At 42.4% G+C, this 22,428-nt stretch overlaps 1 protein-coding gene across 1 annotated transcript in view; it reads right to left on the bottom strand.

Annotated features, from left to right (window-relative positions):
* Sh3rf1 (SH3 domain containing ring finger 1) overlaps positions 1 to 15,220 on the bottom strand; it is a 165,768-nt gene extending 150,548 nt beyond the window's left edge. Inside the window, exons 1-2 of the mRNA XM_046447866.2 lie at positions 15,072 to 15,220; positions 13,031 to 13,518 (exon numbers count right to left, since the gene is read on the bottom strand). Of these exons, the coding sequence (XP_046303822.1) occupies positions 13,031 to 13,423 (393 nt within the window). The 5' untranslated portion in view covers positions 13,424 to 13,518; positions 15,072 to 15,220. The remainder of the gene's footprint in view (positions 1 to 13,030; positions 13,519 to 15,071) is intronic.
* Between the last annotated feature and the right edge of the window lie 7,208 nt (positions 15,221 to 22,428).

Genomic DNA, 22,428 nt, shown 5'->3' with positions numbered 1-22,428 from the left:
TAAGAGGACATGGAAAGCAAACACAGTTATTTAGCTCAGATAAAAGATGGCTAGGGAGGAGGTCAGGGCTGCACAATAGCCTGCAAGGTCAGGAAGAAGAGCGGACTAGGGAGCACTTCTTTTTCCATTAACATGGGACGAGACGTGGAAGGAGATTAAATTGCAAGGACAGGGATTTATACTTGATACAAAATGAAAACTTCCTGGCTAAAAAGACCAAAAGGCATTCAATAAGTTGCCAAAAGCTTTGAAATATCCTTCTTAAGACACTTTTTTAAAATACAGTAAATGACGGTTTTCATAAAGTGTTCACCCAGTGTCCTTTCTTACCCTATAAAATCAGTATGTGATTTAACATAAATTAGAAGCTCATTTAAAAAAATAAATAAAACTATTGAAAGCTGAAGCATAGCAAGGTTCCTTCCTGACTGTTGCTGCATTTCTGAAATTCATCAAAGAGTTGTCAGTTAAATAAATGCATCTGTTTATACACACGACTAAAATCAGAAATGGTTTTAGTCAATTAAAAAACACAACCAGTTGTTTCAGATCAAAAGAGACATAAAAAGAGTCACAACATGAACAAACTGACCAATAACATTTACACAACATAACCTTAATACTACGAAAGTAGCAGGAAAGATGGGGAAGGATGGAAAAGGTAAACAAATGACTAAAACACAACATACACAGAGGCATACATCCTTTCTCTCCCTCCCTCATTCGTATACATGTGTATGTATATGCATAAACATATGCATTCTTATGAGTGGCATTCCAACACCATATGAAGGCATGAGAATCCTTCCTAATATTAATTTTTAAAAATTAGAACTGCACTGCAACACACATCTAATTTCCCTTACAGAAAGTCTTAGGTACTGCTGTAGATTGGATCCTTAATGTTCTCCAAAGGCCCTGTGTTAAAGGCTTGGCCTCCAGACTGGGGAGCCTACTGGAAGTCAGGTCCCTGAGGACATGTCCTTGCCTCCCTTCTCCCCTCCTCTCCCCTCCCTTCTCCTCTTCTCTCTTCTCTTCTCTTCTCTTCTCTTCTCTTCTTTTCTCTCTCTCTCTCTCTCTCTCTCTCTCTCTCTCTCTCTCTCTCTCTCTCTCTCTCTCTCTCTCTCTCTCTCTCTCTCTCTCTCTCTCTCTCTCTCTCTCTCTCTCTCACCATGACATGAACAGACTCCTCAACCACACCATGTGGTGGCAGGAGCATGAGGTACTGTGCCACAACAGAGCCAAAGCAACAAGGCCAAGCAACTATGGACTGAAACCTCTGAAACCATGAAATAAACTTTTCCTCTTTTAAACTAGTTATCTCAGGCATTTTGTCACAGTAAGTGGGAGATGACTAACAGAGAACCAAGTCTTTTCAATACTAAAGAAAGAACTAAGTAAAAAAAAATATTATATTAAACTCTTTGAACTGTTATTTTCCTACATAGGGAGGGAGGAAGAGAGGATAAAAACAGTCACAGATGGTACACGATGAATTCCACTGGCCAGATATCACAGAATAAGAGAGGAAGATGAGGTACTAGAGATAGTATTGCTTACCATTGTCCGTTACAGATTAAGTGCACAAAAGCTGATTTAACCAGTATCACACTATAATCAGTGGTAGAACCAATACTAAACTACATATCTAATATAATTTGTAGTTTCCAACTTATAAACTGCCTAGTTACCTAACACTTAAGTTGGCTGTTTAAATAGTATGAAATGTCCTATAGCATTAACACTGTAGGTGTTGGTTAATTAAATTACCAGGACCCACCCACCTCCAACACACACATGCCATTTATTTAACATAGCTGTGATGTGATACTAAAAGTTATAATTTCTAGAAAGTGAAAACTGAAAGTACCAATGTTCATTAAGCAACTAATAGGTACTGAACACTGAGGGTTCCTTATGGACTTGGAAAACAATCACCATCATTTTATAAGTGAAGAAATTAAGGAAGGAAGTACCTTGCCCAAAGCCACATATAAAACAAGAAATAGAGAAACTCTTCCTGATGCTAAGCCCCCACCTTTTCTCTGTATCACATTTTCTGTGCAGTAGGAACCACCAAGTACACAAAAAGAAGTATTCAGGAAGAAGTCGAATGCTCTGCATTTCCCCTGAAATTTTTTTGAAAAGACTTTGTATTCTTTGGCATCTTCCCTATGCTTGATGAAACCTTTCTCTGTATTCTGGGCTTACCCATGCTATCCGTAGTGAGGGTGACCATATGGCCCTGTCTGCCTGACAGTCCTGGCTTACTTCTGTTGACTCTGCAAGATTACCAACAGCATCCCTGTCCACTCTCCACCATGTCCCAGTGTGGAGGAAAAATTTCAGGGTTACTCCCACTAGAATTGCCTCCTCCAGAGTTGCTGGCCCCAGAGAAACTTAGTTGCCTGCTGCTAGGGTTGAATGTGTCCCCCAGTCTCATATGTTGGGAGATTAGGCTCCAGTGCAACAGCTTATTAAGACAGGATCTGACTGCTGGGATTTCAGAGTGTGACAATTTTACATGAGGATAATATTCAAGCAGAACGGAGGTAGATCACGGTGGGCAGATGAAGCCTATTGAGCAAACCAACCCTACTTGTGCCTGAGCTTAAATCAGGCCTCTAAACTGTCCTCACTCCTCTGCCTTGCTCACTTCAAAACTCCACGGAGCTGGGCACAGTGGCACACGCCTGTCATTTCAGCAGCTCAGGAGGCTGAGGCAGGAGGATCGCGATTTCAAAGCCAGTCTCGGCAATTTAGTGAGGCACTAAGCAACTCAGCAAAACCCTTTTGCTAAATAAAATATATATTTTTAAAAAAACACAGATTTTCTCCCAATTCATCTGAAGGTTCCATGGCAGACATGGTGTGGGTTTAAGGGCCAGCAGAGACAGACTACTGCTGCCCAAGGGTGACTGGCGAGACTCATGTCTCATCCTACCAAGATGATATCGAGATACCAAACTCAGTTTATTCTAAGTGTCTGTTAGTTGACCTTTGCTAGGGTAACTATGCATAAAATTTCTGGGCTGCAAAGAACTCGGACATCAGGTAAGCCTCATTTGATAAATGAAGAAACCAACTCAGGCCTACGGAAGAGAAAGCACTGGCCTAAAAGCACAAAGCCAGGTCTGGAAACAAGGTCTCCTCACTCTTTCCACCGTCTAGGAGATCTTCGATTCTGCACATGATACATTCTCATGCCTCACACATTAAGACCCAATGTTTTTCTGATGACAGATTTGGACTTTCTTCAAATAGGTGATATATAAACATTTCAAGCTGTCACATGACGGTGCCTTTCAACCGACACTTCAGTGCCAGCAACATCACAGCCTTGGTGAAACAGTGTTAAACAGCCTCAATATCTTCTAATATTCTACACTTCATAAAACTGAGAAAAGGAAAAAAAAAAAAGTGTCACTACTAGTACAATCAAGACAGGAATGAAAATAATTAGGCCTCTCAAAAACGGCAAAAATATTTAGCCTCATAGATGTAAGCTCTTCGATTGTGTTCAACTGTGGGAAGAGATGGAGATCAAAAGCTGTGCTTAAAACCTAAGTTTTATGGGGCTGGGGCTCAGCAGTAGAGTAAGTACTTGCCTCCCACGTGTGAGGCACTGGGTTCGAGCCTATGCACCACATAAAAATAAATCAATAAAATAAATATATTATTTATTACTTAAAAATTCTTAAAAAAAACACGTTTTATAATGGAGCGAAAAAAATGAAAGATTTGCTAACTAAATGTTACCTTGAGTAGTCTGAGCAGATAATGAAAATTTAACGTTTGAAATTTAATTTTATTACATTTATTAATGTTTAATCTAGGTGTTCAATTGGTTTTGGTTTTGGTTTTGGTTTTTTTGCCTGTTTGTTGTGTGTTTTTTGCAGTGATGGCGTTCAAACCCAAGGCCTCGCGTATGCTGGGCTAATATGTGTTCACTGTTTTGCTCCTTATAGATTTAAACACCAGGCAGATATATACTTTAAAAATGGAGGAATACCTTTAGCAGTACAGGAAATAAAATCTCCTTGTTACATACCTAACATTCAACTTTAAAATACTAGGGCTCATACCAACTTCCAGGGATCTTACACAAATGCCAGGGCTGTTTGGATCCTACATTGATATTCTTACTCTATTGCTATGGTATTACTTTGGGGGAACCTTACCTAAATTATAACTGGACACGGAATATCCTACAGCAAACCCTATTTTCATTTCTGTATAATTCTTCATTGCTTAGGACCACTCACTACATTTTAAAATAATGAAAATTCACTTCTGTTCATCGTTTCAAAAGAAATTTTTCCTTACCCAAAAAAAAAACCCGTTAAAGAATTTACTTCCTGAGGCTAACAGAAAAATGCTCAAACTTGACAGCCATGTCTTTCTGCACTATATTTAATGCAACTTAAAAATTCATTTGCACATCCTCCTACTGCTCACTTTTTCCATGTTTCACAACACAAATAATCTACTACTTCCCTGCTACTGTCAGCCATCTGAAATGGCACCTCCATTCCCTTCCCAGCTACCCTGAAAGAGCCCACTCACACATCTATCTTTAAAATGGCTGTGTTTACAGCTACCCATATGTCGCCATTCATGAAACAACTGCTACCAACCACCCTCTTGACTAGGCATTGGCAGGCACATAGGCTGGAAAGGAACCCACGTGAAGGGTAGCCAGGGCTCAGCATATTTTTTTAAGGTTGCTACTCTCAGAAGTCCCTGAAACAAAAAAAAGCAAGTGGGGGCGTGGGGAGGAGATATGCATATCCTTCCTGCTAAATCTTGGGGAAGGAGAGGGCTTCTAAGTTCCCAAGTGAGGGAGTCTTAGTGGCAAACCTCTGATCACTCAATTTCTACCCTAAGTACACCTCACTACACTCTGCTTCCATGCAAACGAGGCTTGCCTGCTGTCTGTGTTCCTCCCTCTGTCGCCATGTGTAGTATTTCTACCTTGAGGACACATCACTACGTGGACTAGATTGCCACACTCATGGATCCTTGTTAACAACCCTGCTACAGAGAGAACTGCAAAAATCATTTGAGTTCTGGCCTCAAGATCAAAAAGATCTTCACATATTATTGTCTTGGGTTTTCTTGAACCATGTTAAGCCCAAGACTGGAGAGGGTAAGGATTAATAAATGGAGCAAGCGTCTGTGGGGCAAAGCAGGCATTCTCCCTGTGAGAGCTGAGAGAGTTAAAGGATGGCATTGTGCCAAGGGGAGCCAGGGGACCTTGGGAGGCTGAGGAAGAGATAATGGACAAGAGAAGAAGAGAGGCAGGCATTGAGGACTGCCCCTATTCCATGCACCTATTGGACCTCTGCTTTGATTCCTCCCCTCCACTGAGACAATTAACTAATTAGGAGGCAAAAAGAGCAATTTGAGAAAGCAACTGAGGGAAGGAAAAGGACCCTTCTCCTCCGCGCTCCCCTTTCAACCACTTGGCATACAGACCACAGCTGCAAGGAAGTACAGACGGCTGGGAGACAGGAAAGAGAACAAACTGTGAAGTTCAGCACCTGATGATGCAGAAGCCAGGTGAGGAGCTGCAGCTAAAGGCAGGGGGCAGAGGTGGAAACTTGTCCCCTAATTTTCCCTTTCCCTGCCCAGCTGGCAACAACTGAATAATCTTTTCTCTTCTTTCTCTCCTTCAGTCACCCAAAGGAGATTTTTTTTTTTTTTAAAGAGGGCTGGAGCAACAGTGATACTCAGTGACGTGCAATTGTTTCAGTCAAGGTCGGACTGCATATACAACTGGAGTCCCATAAGATGATAATGGAGCTGAAAACTTCCCATCATGTAGTGACATCCAAACTGTCATAATGTCACACTGCAAGCATCATTCACATGTAGTTGGTAATGGTGTAAACAAACCTACCACACTGCCAGTCATATAAAAGAGGAACACAAGCCAGGTGCGGTGGTGCACACCTGTAATCCCGGCGCCTCTGGAGTCTGAGGTAGGAGGATTGCAAGATCAAACCCAGCCTCAGCAATTTAGCAAGACCCCTAGCAACTTAGTGAGACCATGTCTCTAAATAAAACATAAAAAGGGCTGGGGGACTGTGGCTTAGTGGTTAAGGATCCCTGGAATCAATCCCCGGTACCAAAAAAAAAAAAAGAACTAATCTCACATTCCCATTCTGGGTAGCTCTACATCAAAACACTGTATCCAATTTATTATCATTTCTTATCAATTACTTGTGTTCTCACCACCCAAAAATTATACTCTTTTGTGAGGAAGACAATAACTACTTTTTTAAAAATTTTTTTTAGTTGTTGAGGAACATTTATTTTATTTATTTATTCATATGTGGTGCTGAGAATCAAACCCAGTGCCTCACTCATGCTAGGCAAGAGCTCTACCACTGAGCCACAACCTCACCCCAATAACTACTTTTATAATAATTATTCTTATACATCGATTTACATAGTCTTTACAATCTTCCAAGTATGTGTACATCAATTCTCGCATTTATCCATAAGAATCTATTAATAGGCTAAGTGTTATCCCTATTTTACAGATTGTGAGGAAACAGCACAAAAAAGAGGTTAAAATATTGAGAGAATGTGTGGCTTAGGGTCCCTAGAAGTGAGCAGTGGTTCACTCATTCACTTAGCAAGCCTCTTGTGAGTGTATACTACGCATCAGACACTACAAAGGGTTCTGAAAAGTCAAAGATGAACCTAACTCAGCCCACCATCCCCCACTTGTCTACCTCCAAGCTCTCTGCAATCAAGCTCAGGTTACAGATAAATAAATGAACTGGCAAGTCACCAACTAAGCCTCGATGAAGTTCTATTTATATAAAAGAAATCCAAAATACTATATGCATACCCGTATAACTATATATGAAAAGATACAGAAGTTATATACATTCTTAATAACATACACATCTATAATGTTGAATGTTTACAACCAAAATGCTTTTATGTACTCCTTTTGAAATTTACATTCTTTCCCTTTTTTTAAATACTACTCTCCTCCAAGAGGAGTTGGGAGATATATATCATTGTGGTTACATAAAAAGTGTGATATCAAAAAAAAAAAGTTATAAAACATTTCTCTTTTTAAATTACCATGGAGTGTGAACCTCAGTCTCCCTTTCCCATTCCTGCCTTCTACCCCACTCAAGATGACAAAGCCTAGGGCTGGAGCAGGAGCACGGACCTGGATTCAACCCAGTATCACAAAAAGGGGCGGCAGGGGGCAAAAGGAAAAATAGATAGATAGATAGATAGATAGATAGATAGATAGATAGATAGATTGATCGATCGATCAGAGCCTGACATCAGAGATGTCACCACTAAGTCTGACTTAAGAATACTATAAAGCTCAGGGGTAAAACAGACATGAGCCCTGGAGCAGGGGTCCAGGATAAAAGGAATAAAGTACAAGGTCAAGAATATCTGCAACAAATGTTATTTGTCCAAAAAGACTCAACTTTCCTATTTCAATTCAGTCATTCTGAAACATCAAAACAGCTCCCTCAACCAAACTACCACATTAAATGTCATGCCTAGGTCCAGTATGAGTTAGTATACACCCTCATTCCCATCTACACAGACATCCTTTCTTTGACAGTGTTGGTACCAACCCTTCCACAGATGAGGGAGGCTTGTTCTGACCACTCTACTCCACCCTGAACTGTACATTTCATCCCAGGAGCACTCAGCACAAACTTCATTATGTGGACTCATTCTCTACCTTACTCCACCAGTTGGAGCTACACAATATGCTGCCTTATTTGCATTTCTTATGCATTCTGCCTCCCCAGAATGCAAACTTTCTGAACAAAAACACACACTGATGCCACCTGTCCTGGCATTGTATAGATCATGGCATAGAACTGAGCCTGAGAGATCTTCACCAGTAACAGTACGTCCCGCAAAGCACTTCGTCAGACTCCAATTAAGGATGAATCCAGTTGGTTCAAGACGGGAGATTAGCAAGAGTTCTCTACTCTTTTGTCCCTTTCCTCCAAAACTTTTGTCATATAAGCCTCATTTTCTTCCAGCATTCCTTTCTACTTTATGAAATTGTTAACAGGCAATTGGGCAGTGGCGGTGGGTAGGAGGGTCTGAACTGCTTCCCAAGGGTATTCCACCTCAGAAGAAAAGATGCAGATGGGTTAGGCCACCACAGTCCTCTGGGGAAAACAAGGACTGAAGGGACTGGCAGTGGACCAAGAGGCCACTCAAGGGGGTGATCTTTAGAAGCATGCACAGTCAGCCGTGGCTGCCGTCACAAAGAACCACAGACTGTGTGGCTTCTACAACACAGAAATCTGTTTTCTCACAATTCTAGAGCCTGGAAGTCTGAAATCAAAATGTTGGCAGGGCTCTTTTCTTCTGATGTCTCTCTCCTCGGCTTACAGATGGCCATCTTCTCCACCTGTCTTTCCATGGTCTTCCCTCTCTTGTCTGATCTTCTATTCATATAAGGACTAGTCATCTTGGATTAGGGTCCATGCCTATGACCTCATTTTACCTTAACCACCTTTTTAAAGACCACTTCTCCAACAGAGCCACATTCTGAGGTATCAAGGATTAGTATTTCAATAAGAAGGATTTTGAAGGATACATTTCAGCCCATAAGAGTAAGAAATTGGAAAAAGGAAAGGAGGTGAGGTTGTGGCTATGAAGAAATGAAAGCACACGTGGTGCTTGCAGGGAAAAGGGAATTTCACCCATGTTCCTTCATATTTAGATTTCTCTACCCTTCCTCTGTCCCAATCCTTTGACTCCAAGCTCCAAGCCCAGGTCAGTTCTAAATCTCTGCTCATCATCCCAATCCCAATGATCCACCTTTCCAATCCCAAGTGAAGAGTCCTTACTTCTCTGGCACCCATTTAGCCCTTAACCACCCCTTGTGGTGGTTCTTAATGCCTTGTAGGTTAACAGACTTGAGGCTTGTCTTTAATTATTCCTGCAGCTTACAGCTTGCTCAGTTCACGGCTCACCTTCTGTCAGTTCTTCCTAGGAGTCAAGCCCCTCCTGCTATAGGTCAAGGTCTTTGAATGCTCTTCCCTTCTGCCCCTTCTCCAGTCCAGCCCCACTCATAAAATTAACATTATTTCACTGTTAAGCTCTTACTTAATACCTCTTCCTCACTGAAAATTTTGAGACCCCCACACATACACTTTTCTGGGGGAAGGGTGGGGGTCAGCAGGCATTAAATCCAGGGGTGCTTAACCACTGAGTTACATACCCAGCCCTTTTATATATTTTTTAATTAGAGATAGGGTCTTGCGAAGTTGCTGAAGCTGGCTTTGAACTGGTGATCCTCCTGCCTCAGCCTCCCAAACTGCTGGGATTACAGGCATGCACCACCACAAAGGGCTACACATTTATTTTCACATGAAACACAGATCCTTCTCCTATGGGCTCCTCTTGCTCTCTGTCATAGGACTTAACACCTTTAGTTACATATCTGAATTGCTATGTTATTAATATCTCTCCTGAGAGACTGACCACGCACTCAAAAGTTCATGTGCAGGGCTGGGGTTGTGGGTCAGTGGTAGAGTACTCGCTTAGCATGTGTGGGGCACTGGGTTTGATCCTCAGCACCACATACATACATACATACATAAAAGTTCATGTGCAATAGGATGGGGATATATGTAGCTCAGCTGTAGAACACCTGCCTAACATGAGTAAAACCCTGGGTTTGATCCCCAGCATTGCAAAAAAGAAAAGAAAGTTCATCAGCAGAATCTACCTCTGGTCTGTCCATCATTACCTATCCAGCTGGTGTAGAATTTGGCACCTAATAAGTGCTTAATAAAACTTGTTAAATAAAATAAAGAACAAATGAAAAGTAAATTAGTGTGAATTAGTGGTCATGTGATCTATTTTTGTTGAATAAATTCACATTGAGGTGGAGACAGTATAAAATCATTAGGTAATGATATCTAGGTGGACAAACACATGTACTGTGTTATTAGTAGATCTCAAGTCAATGGAATTACACATTGAAAGCAGAAATTTATTCTATTAGGTCACAATTCTATAGGAATTACTTAAAAACTACTTAAATATGTTCTTCATCATTCACACATACACACACAATATATATAAAGAGGATTAGATAGACAACAATGTTCTACAGGCACCCGGTTTAGTGCATTAAAACAGTATGTATCTGCCATCTCCTTCTCCCTATGGCTCATTCTGCTGCTTGACTCTAGCCAACAACCAACCAATAGGAACTCTTTATTCCAGGTAAAGAACTGTCAGATCCCATGGTGACTCCAATCTAACACTTACTCTTTCTTTTCTCCTTCATATTAGACAGGAAACACTAAAATTCTGGGAACAAGATGTGTGTCACACATTGGAAATGTTCAGATCTGCTGATAACATTCAATCTACCCTGGCTAAATGCATGAGGAAGCCACATGGTCACAATCTAATGTAACACAGAACATAACTAGTAAACTCAAGCAACATTCCACATGTTATCACTTTCAGCTTTGCACAACATGTGGAAACAGGCACACGGCACCATTTGGTTGTGTCAGAACATCTGAGGGAGGAGGATGCACGTTTGGGATTTATTACCCTGGCTCACCTCAGGGAAGTGTCCCAAAGAGTGTATTACACTGCCACGTGGCTGTATGTTACAGAATTCTTTCTTTTAAAAGGAGTATGTTCTAGAGATATTATTTACTTTCAGGTGCTTGGAGCATATGGGTAGCCTTGGTTATTCTGAATACTTGCAAAAGCAAAAGATACCAGTAAATGCTAAAGAGTAACTAGAGGGGAAAAAAAAAAAGTTGTTCTTTTGATAAGTATTCTATCATTTGCTTCAACCCAACCACCAGTAGTAGTAGTAACAGACACATCTGTTTGAGTCACTTCAACTGTTTCACATGAATTATAAGGCTCAGGTTCAGTTCAGCTTCTTGGCAAGTAATTTGTCTCATGCCAAAGAAAAAAATGGAAGCAAATTAGGAAAATCACACATGCCAGAAAAATAACAACAACATGATCAAAATCTCCAAACAACTTACCTAAGAAAAGTGAAGTTCAATCTTAGGAATACAGCAGTTCAGCTCTTTCACTTAAATAGCATTAAATGGTCAATTTTTATGTTAGAAAGAAAACTTAAAATTTAATGGACATTAAGTGGAATGTTTGAGCCTCTCCTTTTTAGCAGTGAAATTCCTTTTTATCAGTGATCAAACACTCAACACATTCCGCACAACAGGTATGGTGTGTCAACAACCAAGACACTCCTCCTCACAGCCGGAAGCCATGTTTTCTCTCCTCTAATTAAGAGGGAAACAAAACCTCTCCTAAGATGCAAATCTACCCCTTCATTAACGAAGGTAAGCAGACCAGGATCCGGAGTCTTAGAAATTATCACTTGATCACTAGTTCTGAGGTGAAAATATTCATGAATCCATATACACTAATCAAGATAGTCAAAAAATAAAGGTAAAAAGGAAAGCAGGTCAATTTCACAATATGTGGGCTCCAGATAAGGAAAGCTTCCCTAACCTAGAGTTTTCTCTGTGTGTGTGTGTGTTGTTGTTGTTGTTGTTGTTTTGTTTTGTTTTTGTTTTTTAAACTGGTGACTGAATCCAGGGTCTCCTTCATTCAAGAGAAGCACTCTACCATTAAGCTATATCCTCAGCCCTTTTTTTTCTTATTTTTTGTTTTGAGACAAGGTTTCACCAACTTGCCTGGACTGGCTTCTAACAATCCTCCTGCCTCAGCCTCCCCAGTCCCTGGAATTATGGGCGTGCCTGGCCATATCACCTCGTCTGGTTCTTTAAAAAAGGAAATTAAATATGAATCAAAAGAAACCTGATAGTCAAACGAGGAAACTGTACTCTAAGGAACCAAACAATGGTTTACATACTTCACATCCAGTGATGTAAATGCATTATATCATTTGCTAAAGATGAGCCTGAGAAAGCGGTAAGGGGACTACCACTCAGTTGCAGTTGTCTGATAGTCACATCCGTAAATTCATATTATAATGCTATCCTAACAGGAAGTTCTATATTAAATGAAAAAAGTCAATTTTGAATTTTGACTATCAGCATTTCAAAAAAAAAATTCTCATCCAGCTTAATTACTTTCTAAAAGTAGATTTTTACGAGTTTGGCCAATTACCAAAATTGCTTCTTCCAACAAAAATGGAACCATTTTCATTATCTGATGTCCATGACTATTTTTCATTTTTGCAAAAACTGACAAAAGCCCATCTTATCAGGAAGCCAGCGTATGCAACACAATTTATATTTATGTGGAATACTCCACCTTCTAGAAATTTAAATTGTAACAACTGTGCAAATATTTAACTTCACCTAAAATTACTTCAGCCCAACCCCAAGAAAAATCATTTTGATGGAAATATTTCATTTCACTACCTGTAAAGCCCAATATAAAGCTAGATGGTTCAGCATAGTCCTAAGTGATATTCTGTTGCTATGGCAACGAAACTCTACTACCTGTGGCCATGATTTGTTAAGAATTCCTCCAACCAGTAAATTCTGTGCTGTGCATTCATAAAATCAGGAGAATGACTCTAAGCAACACAAAAAAATAAGGATTGATTTCCTACTTATGCTCTATCCACATGCATATTTACAACATAAATATGCATATGTACACACTCCCACAATTATGACTCCCAACTCCACAAAAAGGGGAAAACCATATCAAATTTCATTTTAAAATAGGGACGAAAAACTGCTGTTTTAGATTTCATTGAATAAATGCCGTTTCCCAAAATATACCTTAAAAAACAATAGAGACTAGCTGGAAAAAATTTTAAAAACAAGAAAATTATATTATTTACATCCTACCTCATTCCAAGATGGAAAAAGAAAAAAATAAAGATCGTGAGGTATAGAGGTATAATGTCCAATCTGTTCCAGTAAGTGTTGCTTCTTAAGCAGTGAGCTGATTTAGAAAACATAAAGCTAAAGAATACAGAAAAATATGGTCACCACAACATTTATTTACCAAATTGCCTCTGCAGGCTACTCACCCTCACTGGGGGGCTCCAGGCTTGCACCCGAGGCTGCTGTCCACACTGGGAGCTCTGCAGATCTTTTGCGCTACAATTAGCCACAGTGCTGCCCTGAGCCCTTAATGCGTTTGTGCAGTTGGTCCCACTGCCCCCACTAGGGCTAGGTTTCCAAGGCCTCTGCTTGATGCCATCCAGAAGTCTGACCAGCAGGATGTTACTGGGAAGCTCCTCAACACCAGAGCCAACAAGAGTCCTGCACTCGGGACATCTGAGTTCATTCCGGGAACCTACTATCCCCAGCAAACACCGTTTGCAAAACGTGTGCTGGCAAGGCAAGACTTTTGCAGAAGCATCCAGGCGTTCTAGACACACAGGACACTCCAAAAGATCCAACAAGGCAGATTCATCCATCTTGATCTACTTTACTGAGAAAAGGGTTTCAGAAATGTTCATAGTTGTATGCAGCTCTTAAAATGATTCATGTAACATCCATTTCAGACTTTGCTCTAGAGTCATGAGGAAAGGAGGAGGAAAGAGAAAATTAGTGTTATCTGGAGAAAAGTTCAGAGGAGCCAAGAACCAAAAAGTATACAAAAGTGCTTCCTCTGCATGGCGCAGCTTTGCTTTGGAATGTGGTTCTAAACTCCAAAGTCAACAATTAAAAAACAAACAGGGTTTTTAAACAACTCAGAATTAATTGCTAATACTATCTAGGAGTCTGCTGTGCAGAAATGGCTATCAATTATTTTACAGGACTCCTGAAATAAACAGGGTATATGAAATGCAGTAAAGAACATTTTTTCAGCTCTGAAAGTTGCCTCAGTACAGTCTTCAACTCAGAGGAGAAGCTGAACAGAAGCAATTGAGTTTCCTCTACCTGAAATTACTTTTAAACCTAACGAAGTTCCCGATTTTTAAGCCACTTCAGCGTTTAAGAAACCAAATCTCACGTGACCCTGGTGGCAAGATTCCAATAATAAATACATATGTTGCTTCTCTGTCTTAAAAACAACTGTTTAATCTTGTCCAACCCAAGACCTTAAGGTTGAAAATTCTTAAGGATATAAGATGGGCTTGAAAATAGCTAAGACATCACAGCACCCTTGGTGGTAGTGGTTGACAAACTCCGAATAACAGATTTCTGAACGGCGGGTCCTAATCCCATTCAGAAAATCTAGCAAAATTACCACCAAAAGAATTCGACAATGGAATGCTGAGCTGAAAACTGTGAGCGTAATATGAAAATGGGGCCCATTCAGGAAGACGCATTTATAAACCAGTTACTGTTCCACGCAACCCCCCCACCACCACCGCCACCACTAAAATAAATGTAAATGTGAATGCCTAGGAGCAAAGGGGTGAAAAGTGAAAAGACTGGGATGGCAGCACCGACAGCTGTTCTGGACCGCTCCAGGGCTGCGCCCCCTTACGCGCGGCCGAGCACAGGTAGTCCCCGACCCCGCAGGAGGCGCGGCGCCGCCCGCCGCAGACACACCCCGGAGCCAGGTGTCCGCGGCGCAGGCAGAGGACGGTCCAGGGCTGGGGCTGCGGCTCGGGCTGGGGCTGGGGCTCGGCCGCGGCCGGATGGGTCCGGGAACGGGGATCTCACCCAACAGCCTCATCTCCGTCTCCCATCAGGTCAGGCTGAGGACAGAAAATTCCCCCCACGACTGCTGGAAGTTTTCAAGGACTTAAAAATAAACGTGCAGCCTTAAGTTGCGAAACTCAGCCCCACAAAGTGCCCCGGGAAGCAGATCTGTCGCCCCGCAGAGATGAGGCGACTCCCGGGAGAGCCAGCAAGCCATCCGGGAAGCTGAGGCGCTGGGCTGCGCCCGGGGAAACCGCGGCACGGAGCCTGGGCAGCTTCCTGCCCGGAGAAGGCAGAGAGGCCGCGGGCTCGGTTCCCGCAGGTCCCGGGGGCCGGCCCAAGGAGACGCGCGGGTGAGGGGGCAGAGACTGACCAGTGCGGGGGTGGGGGGACACAGCGACCTCCGCCGCCTCCGCGGCGAGGGTCTGCCGACACCGGGTCCCCCGGCCCCGCGCCCGCCGCGCGCCCTACCTCGCGCCTCGGCTCCTCCTCTTTGTTCGCGGCCCCGCAGAGGCCGCCGCGGCCGGTGCAGATGCGGCCCCGCCGCGCCCGCCGCTCGCTGAGTCTCTGACGCCGCGGTGGCACCGGGAGACTCCTCTCTGCTGCCCCCCTCACGCGCGCACACACAGCACGCCGCCGCCGCCGCCGCGGCCGCCTCCCACTTTCCCAGCCAAGGAGGGCGGAGGAAGAGGAGGAGAAGGAGGCTGAGCCGCAGCCGTCGCCCGGGGCGCGAGGGGGCGGCCCCGCGCTACAGCGCCTCCCCCCGGAGCGGCAGCCGCACCTCTGGGAGGCGCCCGGCGCCGCGGCTCTCTCGGCGCTGAGCTACCTGCGCGCCCGACCCCTTCGGACCCAGGGGCAGGATGGGGGCGGCGGCCGGAGGAGACGCTGCAGGAGCCCGGGGCCCGGGAAACCAGATCCCTGGGGAGCAGCGAGGAGGGAGGTTTGGGGACTGACGCCTTCTCTCGGAGGAAAACACGCCTGGAAAATGGAGCTCCCAGGGAGATGGCGCTGGAAGTGGAGGCTGAGTGCAGAAGGAAGGAGCCCGGGGCAAGGGCTGACCGGAGGAGGCTGTCCTCCTCCTGCCCCGCGGTGCCCGGCGGCCCGAGACCGTCGGCTCGGAACACGAGGGGCTGGGTCGTAGGAAGGGCGGGAGCAGCCCTGGCGGGAACCGATCCGCTCTGCTTTGCGCCTGTTCGCCCAGTCCTGGACACTGTCCGTAGGGCCTGAGCGAAGTGTTTGTGCCCCTGAGGTCCGGAGTGGCGTGCTGAATCGGTGGGGGACAGTCCTGGGGCCGCGGTCCAGCTGCGGGATTCCGCCTGGCGTTTCTTCCCTAAGCATCACCCTCCCACACAACCCCGAGCTAGTCTGGACCATTGCAGACCCCAAAACTCACAATCGGGATGGAGGAAGACTAGGACAACAGTGGGCTGAGCTTAAAACCCAAACTCAACACCTGCCCTAAACGGGGAGAATTCAAAGTCTGACCTCAGGTGGGCTGGCGCCGAGAAGCTCGCTGGGAGGCACCTCTTTTATCTGAGCCTGGGAGGCAGCCATCTTCACCACTGTAATCTTTGTTTTGGTTGCCCCAGGCACACACACCTGTAAACTCTGAAGCTTAGTTTTGAAAAACGCCCTTGTCCACAGGCTTGGAGGTTTGGGAAACCGAGTTAAAATTTTGTCATTGATCTCAAAGTTGTTATTATTTGCACTTAATTTACATATATAAATTTTTTTTCTTCAAACGTTGGCAGAAACTAGGCATAAATAAGGAGAAAGGGTTACAGAGATTTGGCAAGAAATCCCTGCCAGGCCTCCAATCAGACTGACAATTTGAAGAAGAGTCAGATTATCCTCTGGTCTCCAGCCAGGGCCATAGCTAAACCATTCAAGACAAATGAGGATCACTTAAGTAAGCAAAAATTATAACAAGTAACAATTATCATTCACTGCAAGCCAGACACTGTGCTAAACACTTTACATGCATTAATTCAACCTTTTATGTCATCCTTCCTCAGCTTTGTTCTAAATAGATTAATGTGCTGAGAGTGATATTGTCTGAGCTCCACTTCCTTCTCCATTAGAAGGGAGAAAGTGCACATGCATTTGAGTTGAGAAAGACAAGAGAAGGAATAGATGGGTTGGAGAATGTTTTAATCTATCTGCAAACAAACCATTCTGAAAATGAGTGTTTACTCCATTGTAGTTCTGCATCTGGAACTGTGCAGATGAAGATGAGGCTGACTGGAAAGTTAGTCAACAAACAGGAAAGGATTGTTACATTGACTTTATAGTTACTAAAACTGAAGCTCAAGTGGGTATCTTCCTTCCCCTGTCATGCAATAAGTAATGTTGAACCAAGACTCAACCCAGCTTTTCTAATTCCAAGTCCAGTTTTCTTTCCATCATTCCAAGCCTCTCTCTCTTTTACATATTATTGTCATACCCTTTACCCGAAGCAACACTAAGGACAGCTCATCTATTCCCAAGGGAAAGAAGAAACAGTTGGTCATGTATTTACAGTGGGGAGCAAAAGACAAGTTTTTGTTTTATTCTTATTTCCACTTGCTGCTCTTCTTGTTGTTGTTAGAGCAACATACAAGGTCAACTCTAGGAAATTAACACCCATTTTCAAAGAACTGAAGATACTATGTCCCAAGACTGCAATGATAGAAGAAACCAGCACATACATCCCCATGAATATTATCTGAGACTTGGGTGAAGTTCTCTGAATGTCTCTGGTGCATGTCCTATTTTTAGGACACAACTTTTTTTCTGGGGCAGAGGCAGGCATGCTGGGGATTAACCCAAGGTCATTGCTACCACTGAGACACATCCCCAGTTCTATTTATTTATTTACTTATTTACTTATTTTGGTACCAGGGATTGAACTCAGGGGCACTCAGCCACTGAGCCACATCCCCAGTCCCGTTTTTGTATTTTACTTAGAGACAGGGTCTCATGGAGTTGCTTAGTGCCTCGCCATTGCTAAGGCTGGCTTTAAACTCGAGATCCTCCTGCCTCGGCCTCCCAAGCCCAGCCCCTCCCCCAGTTCTTTTTAAATTTTTTATTCAGACATGGGTCTCACTATGTTGCTGAGGCTGGCCTCAATTTGCAATCCTCCTGCCTCAGCCTCCAGAGTCACTGAGATCACAAATGTGCCACCATGCCTAGATTGAGACACAACTCTTTTACTAGTTCTATTCACTCTGGCTGTTAAATGAAGCCTTAGGCAAGTTCTTTAATCTCTTGAGCCATTTTCTGTCAAACAGTTAAAAAAAAATTCTTAGAATGGTATTAGACATGTAGATGAGATAATGTCCTGCTTCTTTTCAATCTGCACATCTATATTAAAGTAAGATATCATCATCATTATCAGCCAAGAATCACCCATCCAGAGTTATACTAGTTATTCTCTCTTTCCAGAGCCTTAAAATACTTGCAATTGAAAATCCTGTCAAGAGACTACCATAAGGAAGGGACAGTGGGGAAGGAGAAGCATATTAATTTTCTCATTTCTGAGAACTGAACATGAAGGGAAAGAATGTGTGTTATGCTTATGACCCCTGTGACTTTGAGCAGATACATGAAAAATATAAACACATTCTGTGACATAATAATGATAGCTTGGGTGTATACAGTTTTTATCTTCCCAAGACTTCAAAGTCCTTTCATATATATTATCTCATTTATCTTCTCAGCTTCCCTGTGGAGCAGTAAAGACAGATATAATTATCCCCAAGTTGCAGATGGGGTGGGGGATGGGGGACAAGAAATAACAGAAGTTATTGCTCGTAGTGGTAACACAAATCAGACTGTAAAAGTCCCAGCCCGATGTACTCTTCAATAGCTCTGGTACCATGCTTATACATGCGCACAGGTATGTGTCTGATTATGATTTTCCTTCAGAATTTTTTCCTCCTACAGTAGCTATGATATTGGTAAATGACACATTATTTATCCAATTGCTCAAACTAGAAACCTAGGTGTCATCTTTGACTTCTCCCTTTTTCTCTTCATCCTGTTCCATCAACAGGTCCACTTGCTTCTCTCAAAATATTTTTCAGTCTCTACCCACTCCCTTTACCTCCTGCTATGGTTTGAACCCTCCAAAATTCTCCCTGAATTTAACAGTGGTGGGAGATGGTGGAGCCTTGAAGAGATGTTAGGGTCATGAGAATGCCACCTTAATGAAGGGATTAATGCCTCTCTGGTGAGACTGAGTTAATTCTAGAAGTGAGTTCGTTCTCCTGCGTGACTGTATTACTGAGAAAAGATTGTTATGAAATGAGATCATTCCTCAAGCTGTCTCTTCTTCATGTGCCCACTTGCCTTCCACTTTTCCACCATGTTATGATGTAGCACAAGACCTTAACCAGGAGCCAGAAAATACCAGTGCCATGCTCTTGAACTTCCCACCCTCCAGAGCTGTGAACCCTTCTTCTTTATAAATCAAATGCACCCTTCTTCTTTATAAATCATCTAGTCTCCAGTATTCTGTTAGAGAAACGGCAAATAACTAAGCCACCATCCATTGCCTCTGGTCCTCCTAAGTAGCCTCTTTGCTTCTACTCTTATTCCCATAGTCTTGTCTGGAAAGTAGTGGCATTCAGCATAAGTTGCAAAAAAAAAAAGTTGGGGGAGCCGGGTGTTTTAACATGTGATGTTACTTCCTTGCTTAAAATTCATTACTTATACCTGAAATGAAAATTGAACATCTTCCATATCTTACAAGATCCTCTGTCACCTGGACCCTGCACCATCATGTTCTGCCAAAGCATTTATTTACCTCTTTTATAGTACTTTTTGCTAATTTTTCCATTATTTATTGCCTTCGTCCTTTACCTGATTATAAGCCAGGGACTGGGTCCATTGAGAGTTCTGTTAAGAGTTTTTGTTATAATCTATCTATCCGTCAATAAGTTTTATGTTGAAGATGAGAACACACGATTCTTCCTCATGCATTTCACTGTGAAGCTGGAGAAACAGCTAAATAAATGCCAGCTCTTAAACACAGAATGTAAATGCAGTGCCAGTTTATCTGCATTCTAGGTCTTAGTTACGGTGTCACCATCTACTTAGTTCCCCAAGCATGCAAGAAAATTCACAATTATCTTCACCTCTCCCTTGTCTCCCCATCTCTCCCATTCTCACCTTCTCCATATAGATAACACAGAAATCATCAGAAGTGTCTGGTGAATCTCTCCCCATACTTTCAGGCCTGGTTATCACCCACCTGGACAATAACTATTTGCCCTGCCCCCAATCTCTCCAGTACTTGATTCTTAGAGGTCAGAGGCTGTGCCATCTCTTAACTTGACCTTGGGAAAGTTCATCTTCTCTGCCTGTAATTTCCCTTGTACAATGGGCATAATAATAATAATAATAATAATAATAATAATAATAATAATACCTCAGGGTTTTGAAGTAATTCTTACCTAATAAAAACAAAATGGCTAGACTATGTCCAACACATTGTAAATGTTTAATGTATGATTTATTGTTTTTATTAGAAACAGATTCAATCCTGGATCTACTACCTGTTAGCTGAATGACTTTGCAAATTTCTTTAATTTCCCGAATTTCAACGTCCTTATCTATACAAATGAATATAATATTATCTACTTTGAAAGCTTGTTGAAAAACCTAGCACAGCACTTCTGGAGAATGTACTCAGAACTCAATAAAATGGTTTGCTTCCTGCCTTTTTTCCCCATGTATCTGACTGCACCCATTTTCTTTCTTTCTTTCTTTTAATTTTTTATACCTTTATTTTATTTATTTATTTTTATGTGGTGCTGAGGACGGAACCCAGGGCCTTGCACGTGCTAGGCGAGCGCTCTACTGCTGAGCCACAACCCCAGCCCCACCCATTTTCATATAATTAGAGAGTGGCTTGGGTTATGTCTAAGGTTCTTTCCAGCATTTATTTCCAACCTAATTGCATTGAGGACATCCAAGGGCAGTGGAAATCCCCTTGTACAAAGCCAAATGGTCATGAGGCACCAGAGCTGTCATGAAGCAGAGCTCCTAGAGTCAGGCAAGCCCAGAACGACTATTTTGGTCTACAGTAGTGGGAAGGTGGTGTCTGGCAAAAACTCTGAGCAGATGGAGTATTTATAGGCACTTCCCGAGGATTTCAGTTCAGTCAGAGAGGATGCTAGGGAGAAAGTTAGATGGTGAGTGGGAAGCAACTGAGCCGCATCTTCTGCCAGCCCTCTTGAATCGTGTCTGAACATTTGAGAAGCTGTGTTTGACAGCGGAATACCTGGGAGAACTGCAGCTCTCTAAAACTGACTAATTCTAGCCCCATCTTCAGGGAGTGTTCACCTGCTAAGCTCCTTACAGGTGTGGCTGCTCTCCATCAGTCCAAGGACCAGCCTAGGTTCAAGAATGAGGAGAGCCTAACGTAGGTCATACTAGCACCATTATTCAAGAATGGCGAACCTAGACTCACCCAGAGGCATATTAAAAATGAAGTAACCAGATGCTGATCAGAAAGCTGATCCAGAAGGGGCACCCTAGGGCTTGGCTTTGTTGAGAAGAATAAAGAATCTTGGACCCAGAGCTCCTTTGCTAAGGATAATATGAGAGCAATGACATTGATATTTGTGTTCATTCCACTCCACCCCCCACTTCCCTGTCCACCCCACCATACACTGCTCAGCCTTTCCATTTAATAAATGTTGGACAGGTAAAAGAAAATCTGTTTTGAAAAGGAGCCAGAATATTAGCCTGCCCAGAGAAACATACATGACTGACCCAAAACTCAGCCCAAGTCCCCACAAGTGGACAAGAGTCAGCCACATCACCCACATTGCCAAGGACTATTCAATTTCAATGAAAACATAACTGAAGATTATTTGTCCCTAATATATTTCCTACCCAAGTTCACTCAAAGATAAATTTAGGCTATTTGGGGGAGTTGGAGGGACAGGATTATTTCCTTTCTACTTAAAATATTTTATCTTGTCAAGTTCCATTATCATTTTAAAAGCTTAAACCTGGAAGTAGTCTTTTTGGCTTCTAAGCAAACTTTACCTAATCCAAACTTTCAAAGAGGAAGTAGATAAATGTCCATCACTTTATCTAATCATCTTTAGGAAATGAAATTTCATAATCTTTCTTAGAAACCCATCTTTGTATATTAAAGATTACTTATCAATTTTCAGACTTCTTTCTTTCTGATCGAGTTTAAAGATACAGGGAGACTTTTCTAATGCAGTTACATAAAACAGGTTAAAAATACACACAGGAGGAAGAGATATATAAATTCCTTAGAGACTTAAGAATTACCCTTATTTACAAGTACACACAAGTCAAAGCCTATGTTTGGTGAGCCTATAAGTAGAAATGATCCCATCATAAGATTTTCTTTTGTCTCTAGCTAACTCTTCACCTTTTTCTTGCTCCTTAATAAAATGTATGTTTATTCATGTTCATAAATGCATAATAATCATCACACCAGGCCCTGATAAGGCCCTACTCATACCTTGTTTTCCTAAAACTTGCGTAATTCACTGTTATTTTCCTTCCTTCACTGAAATCAGTTTTCTTATTATTTTTCTGTCTCAGAAACAAACATCACTGGGCTGGGGCTGGGGCTCAGTGGTGGAGCGCTTGCCTAGCATGTGTGAAGCACTGGGTATGATTCTCAGCACTGCATGTAAATACATTTAAAAATAAAGTTCTTTGACAACGAAAACATATTTTAAAAAAAAAACCTGCATCACAAAATTTTCACCTGATATCCACATGATTCCTTAGGATTTCTGTCCTTATACCTTTTTTTTTTTTCGTTTTCTGAACTCTCACACAAATTGGTCTCAGG

This window comes from Marmota monax, unplaced genomic scaffold (assembly GCF_021218885.2).
Source record: "Marmota monax isolate L192 unplaced genomic scaffold, Marmota_monax_Labrador192_F-V1.1 WCK01_AAM20220418_F8-fsc00040, whole genome shotgun sequence".
Taxonomy (NCBI): Eukaryota; Metazoa; Chordata; class Mammalia; order Rodentia; family Sciuridae; genus Marmota; species Marmota monax.
This window is presented reverse-complemented; position numbering and strand designations above follow the sequence as displayed.